This window comes from Epinephelus moara, chromosome 5, assembly GCF_006386435.1.
Source record: "Epinephelus moara isolate mb chromosome 5, YSFRI_EMoa_1.0, whole genome shotgun sequence".
Classification (NCBI taxonomy): domain Eukaryota; kingdom Metazoa; phylum Chordata; class Actinopteri; order Perciformes; family Serranidae; genus Epinephelus; species Epinephelus moara.
In genome coordinates, this window is record NC_065510.1 from 148,137 (window position 1) to 154,478 (window position 6,342).

Consider the following 6,342-nt stretch of genomic DNA (forward strand, 5'->3'; position numbering starts at 1 on the left):
ACAAATTCAGGCTTCTAGTCTCACGAGAATAGAAGTATGCTGCCTTCGTGTTTTCTGTGTTCAAGAAAAGAGTCCCTCTCTTCTTGTATTCACAACTTCAAAAGTGGAAGTTTTCTGAAAACTCCAAGTTCAGGAGTTACGATGTATTTGCTGACATTTTCAGAAATGGCAGTGGATGGTAAGATTCGTTGTAATTTTAGTCATAGAGAGTTTTCTTCATAAATTTTACGACATGTCTGAGGAAAATGTTGATAAAGAGTTGGTTTTTTCCTCGGTCACTATGCCTTTGCATTTCCTGCATTTGGTGACCTGCTTGCTGGCCTACTAAACTGTTAGCCTCGGTGGCTTCTAGATGCCGACAGAAACATCCATGTTGCTGTTGCTCTCACAACTTTAAACACTGAATAAATCAGTTTCGCCTTAAATAAATCTGCGTTTTTCCGACACTCTCGTCCAGGAGGAGCAATATAGAGCCAGTGTTTGTTGTGTTCGCTCTGGGCTACTGTAGAAACATGGCGGCGCAACATGGCGATCTTTGTAGAAAAGGACCTGTTCCATGTGTAGATACGAACAGCTTATTCTAAGGTAAGGAAAACACAACTCTTATTTTCAGGTGATTATACACTAAAAACATACTTATTATATTATATTACATTTCTGCCAATATATCCCCCTAAATCCTACACACTGAGCGAAAAGAGGCGGGACTTAGGAAGGGAAATTAAGTGGGAGACTTGTGCCTCTCTGTTGGGTTTATACTTTCCTTAGCAGGTAGAGGGAGGGAAAAATGGACCATTAAGTGTTTGACGTGCCCCTCAAGGAGTTAACACATTTGTAGAAACTGAAACACCTCAGCTGTGAGACCGACCCCTGTGTGGACCGACTTCGACTTCAGCTTCACCTGACATGAGCTGTTATAAAAACACATCTGTAGCAGCAGTGAATATTCTCATGTTCTGTTCATTTCAGAAAACACCAACTTTGATTTTGTTTGGAGTAAACTGCCGACTTCAGTCTGATATCACAGCTGTTTCCTGTTTCTGACTGTAGATATATATGGTGTGTTTGAGTGTGTGTGTGTGTGTGTGTGTGTGTTTGTGTGTGTGTGTGTGCTATGACAGCATGAAGTTGACCCCCATGTCCCACATACATACAGTACATACATACATTAAGCCACATTTCCCTGTGTAAACACCCATTCCACTAGTCCTACAGCTACGATGAGGAAACAAAGAGCGGAGGTGAAGAGGAGGAGGAGGAGGAAGAGGAGGAGGAGAAGCGGTGAGAAAGCAGAGAAAGGCCTCGTTCCCCTGCCGGCTGTGGAAAGCTGGAGCGGTTAGCTGAGTTTGAACGCGGTTGTGCTCTGTGGCGCCTGAGTGAACTGTGCAGTTTCTGGCAGTTTAGTGTTTCCTGTTTCAAAATAAAAGAACAAACTCAGAAGTAAAGCGCAAGAAAGAAAAAAAAACACATGGGTTGAAAAAATACAAGAGCAAAGTAGTAACACTGCAACGATGAAAGGAATGATACAGACTCGTCCATTCTCGTCCTTCTTTTGTTTTTGTGTTTTTTCTTTTTTTTGTTTACCTGTAGACAGTGATTTTCATTGCCATGGGATTGGGGGAATGTGCGCTGCCATGGCAAATGTATGAGAAGGAAAATATTTTTTTTTTTTTGTAGTTTTTTCTTTTTGAGTGAACCACGAGCCATGCACTTATTCTCAACTAAGAATGACCCCTCACAACCCCGAAACCCGCCCGCCCTCTCCCAATAAACAAAACAAAACACCCTGTCGGTATGATACGAAACATCTGCACACGTAAGGCAACATTTTTGGTTTTTTGTTCCCTAAAACGGCTCTTCCAAACCAAGTGCAAAAAGTCAAAAGAAGAAAAAAGGGCAGAAACAACAAACAAACAAAAAAAAGATGAACGCAACCCGGGTCGACAACTTAATACTGACGGAGAGAAAAAATAAATAACAAAAACATTGCCTTCTGCAGTAAATAGCGCTGAAAATGTAGGAGACTTATTTTTTTAGTGTGGGGAGACCGGCTGGAGTCTATCCCACTGTGCAAAAACCTCTTTTAAAGTCCCTAAAAAGACTTCTCCCCGTCTGTGAGGAGGCAGAGAAGGAGAAAAAGAGGGGAGACTGGTATTTTTTTTTTCCTAAAATGGCTACGTGTTTTCCTCAAAATGGCCACGAATGGGGACGATACTGGCTGGCTGGGCCGGAGCGCTCACTCCCGCCCGCTGGCTGAGTAGGAGAACTGTGGGAAATGAGGCCTTCGCTCGTTGTCCGCTGCGTCCATCCCGTCCTCGTCATCTGCAGAGAGACAGAGGAGCATTACAGGCAAACATAAGCTAACTTACATTTCCTTATCTACATATGTCATGAGATTTTAGCCTCATCAGTCTATCTACCTGTCCAATATCTGATTGGATGGAGTGAAACTTGGTACAAACATTCCTGTCAGCGTATGCAGAGGGTAGAGGTCCACTGATTTATCGGTTTGGCCTATTAATGAGTGCCAAGTTTCGCTGTCAATATCATTGGAACTTGGCTCTGACACTGGCTTGAATTTTTTGGCTAAATCGCAACAGCGGGTCGAGTGCTAAAACACTAAAGCTCACGTGAGGGTGTTACTGAGTGAAAGCTTCCATTTCCTGTTTTAAATCAAAAGCCTTTTTTAAGATAAATGTGTTTTTTAAGTTTTATGAATCATTGAGAGTATTTTAAGTATTCTGAAAATACAAAATCACTCATCTCTAAATTATCTTGTTTCAAATAATATTTGATTTTTTTTTTTTTTACCAATTACAAAATAATTGAAATACATATTTTAAACACAGGTAACAGAAATACTGCACATCTCTGATCAACGTTTTGCATTGGGGCTCCATACAGGAAGTCAAGTTAATGTCATTGTGTACCTGAAAGTCTCAGATCGAGGAAAAATATTAGCTGAAAACATAAAAATCACTCCCGTCTAGATATTTTTTATGGTCAGTTTGATGTTTAGCTCCAGATTTATCTATATATTTATTTATTTCAGTATCTATTACTTTGACTCGGCAGATTAATCGGCTATCAGCTTTTTCCCGTTCCAAACTATAGACTATTATTATATCAGCCTTTTAAAATCCACTAATAGTGGCCCTCTAGTAGAAAGACGAGATTACATTTTTCCGGCGGAGTGATGGTGATGGTCTGTGCTGTGAACTCCTCATCGAAGTAGCGTGTGTCCGTCTCTGAGCTGACCTGGGGCTGGAAAGGTGGGACCAGCTGGAACAAGACAGGAAGTAAAGACAGAGTAAAGAAAGCAGAAAATAGTCACATTAAAGAATCAAATAATTTTGACTTTGTTTTTTCTCTAAAGAATGACTTAAACCAACTAATCCATTATCCAACAGTAGCAATAACCATAACTTTGATACCAGGCATGCATTAAGTGGTTGTTTTTCACTTCCTGTTCCTAAAACCAGTGCAAGGCAACATACTGTTATGTTCAGGGGAATGAAAATATGGAATGGTTTACAATCAGACTTTACACATTTAACAAGAAAAACTGTTTTAAAAAAGGTTAAAGAAATACTTGATGGCAACAGAACACCAGCCCCTCTTCAAAAAGGACATGTTTTGTTATGTAATATCTGTCTGACATTGAATCTCACCTTTATTTTCATTATTTGTAAAGGGCAGACTTTTTATACAAACTTCTATTAACAAAATGGTTTCAAGTTTCAATTATAGTAATAACATGTTTGTTCTGACAACAATAACCCTTCCATTTTCATTAGTTTAAGGGTCATTCCAACTGATATGTATATAAATTCTGTGATTCCATGAAACCACCATATTTTCTGAGATTGTTATCGTACTGTGAAAATCTTATACCACTGCAACCCTACTTCACAGTAGTGGGAGGAGTCAAACTAGCTAGTCATGCTAGCCCCGGTTAGCATCTGTGTATCAACTCTGCGATCATAACAGAATATGGTAACTTCAACACCTGCTCACTTTAGAAGGACCAGCACAAGCAAACGTGTTCTCTGTTTAGATTAACAAACAGACAGTGGATCATAGTTGTTTGTTTCTGGCAAGGAAAATATAAAAGACAAAGTCTCTACATCCAGGAGTGTGTGGACACTGAAGGAAAGTCGACTCCACTGACGTTCTTTCCTCCCTCTGGTTCTTCTAGCAGAGGAGAAGAGCACAGCCTGGGTCAGTGGGGTCTGCTGGAGGCTGTTTAGGGGCTTAGAGTGAGGTTGTTTGTCTTTTTTTCCTAGCGGGTTTCGTGCCCCTGCCCTCTGCATGGGCGGATCCATTCTAACGTTATAATTAACCCTAGTTAAGTATCAACAGACGGCAACGTTTTTAATCAACATTTTCGAGTGGAAACAGGCATCTTTTCAGCGAGCTAACACTGGCAGCCTGAAAAAATACCTATGATCCATTGTCCGTTTGATAATGTAAGCACAGAACACGTTTTCTTACGATAGTCTTCCTAAAACAATCTTAAAACTACTGGTACTTATGCACATCTGAAACTGTGGCTCTGCGGCTCTGCAGGTTGATACGTCTCATTTAATCTGTGTTCTCATTGTCACCAAGCAATCTAAGATAATTAGGTTTTTATTTTCCGCTTTTGACTTTGTCAGTTAAGATTAATAACTCTTGTTTTCCTCTTTTAGTTATATTTCTTTCTTTGGGTTAACAACACCCACAAGCCCTTGTTCCGTTGTAGTTAGCCTCACTTTTGTTTTTAACAATAATTCTTAACTTCCTTCGTTAATAAATAATTTAATTTTCAACAAGCTCGGTTATAACACTCAGTCACTGAATATGCTGTTTTAGTATCAATACTATTGTTTGTAGGACGTAACAAATGTTTTACTGACTACCTTGATATAGTGTTGGAGCTTGTTTTTCATTGTAGTAAATATAGTCATTAGTCGTTTTATTGTTGTTTTTTAGATTTTCAATTACGTATTTATTTTACACTGTGATGTAATGTTTACTTGTGTGCCACCTTGGTAGTGGCCAGTGGGGATCCAAATAAATAACTAAATAAATTGAATTAGTCGGTGATTAATTTAAGAGCCGACAACTAATGAGCGATTAATAAACACGCAGAAGCAGAACACGTCTGTAACGAGGACCTGGAGTTGTTTGGACTGCTTTATGTTTTTCAAATGAGAAAAGAGATGAGGTAATTTTTTCTTTTCCGTTCTATTTTGGAGTTTTTACATCCCAGCCAGACTTCTTTTGAAAAATTAGGTAACCCTGATACCAGAATATCTCAGGTACGCTGTTTGAATAAATTACCACTGAAGATGGGATGACGTCTCAGCAGCTAAATCCTGCTCTCACCTTCTTGTCGTAGACGTCCTGCCAGTCGACTGTGCCAAAGAAACTGTGTCGCATGATCTCCTTAGCGTCATCCGGTCCGCCGCCCAGCCTGTCAGAAAAGAGAAGAAGAAGAAGACGTCGAAGTCAGACATCAAAACGCTGCTCTTACAAAGTCTCCATCAATGGACCCAGAATATCCACCTGCTACGGATCCCAAAATAACTCGGTGGGGTGAACGAGTTTGCTCTCTGAAGCTGCAGTAGCCTCTTTTCACCAGTTTCTTCATTAGAGACAGAAAACGCCTCCGGGACAATCAGAGTGGGAAATTAACAGCAGCCACCAGCCAGTTTTGTCTAACAGCACTTTTGCTGAATACCAATTATCATGAGGAGGTTTTGTTCTCTTCTTAATGTTGGGATGGAGATTTAAGCAGTGAAATGAATCGGTGAATTCTGGGACGTACAGGATGCTACGGTACAAGTGTCTTCATTGGCTCCCCGAGATAACCAGCTCTCCCAAGGCCGTTTACCTCTCCACTCTCCTGGATGTTATGCAGACAAGATGCTCCGGCCCCATCCCCCCCCCACCACCCCCTCCTCCTGTGAACTTTGTTTCTGGATCAGAACTCTCCGAGGTCGTCTCCACGGCAACGGCCGCGTCTTCGTCATCAGTTATCAGACGGCAGAGACAATGGGTCGGGACTGAGTGGAGATGAAGTACATGGACTTACACATACACACACATGAAGACACATATACCACGCACACCCCCTCTAACTCAACGCCTTCTTGGCCCCCTCCCTCCCTTCGTCGCAATGTAGCGTGGGAGGGTGATGCGATGCGCCCAAATGTGGCTGCGTGCGCGCCCCCCAGTGTCTGTGCTGCGACACCTCCCCTCCCCAACACCCTCCCCCCTCCCATATGTGCAAGTCTTCGAGTTTTGTTGTAATGTCTTATTATGTTGCTTATGTGCTGAGGTGTTTTTTTTTTCCTA

At 41.2% G+C, this 6,342-nt stretch overlaps 1 protein-coding gene across 1 annotated transcript in view; it reads right to left on the reverse strand.

Moving 5' to 3' along the window:
- Positions 1-1,603: 1,603 nt before the first annotated feature.
- akt3b (v-akt murine thymoma viral oncogene homolog 3b) overlaps positions 1,604-6,342 on the reverse strand; it is a 32,957-nt gene continuing 28,218 nt past the window's right edge. Inside the window, exons 12-14 of the mRNA XM_050044106.1 lie at positions 5,371-5,458; positions 3,180-3,282; positions 1,604-2,322 (exon numbers count right to left, since the gene is read on the reverse strand). Coding sequence (XP_049900063.1) covers positions 2,237-2,322; positions 3,180-3,282; positions 5,371-5,458 — 277 coding nt within the window. The 3' untranslated portion in view covers positions 1,604-2,236. The remainder of the gene's footprint in view (positions 2,323-3,179; positions 3,283-5,370; positions 5,459-6,342) is intronic.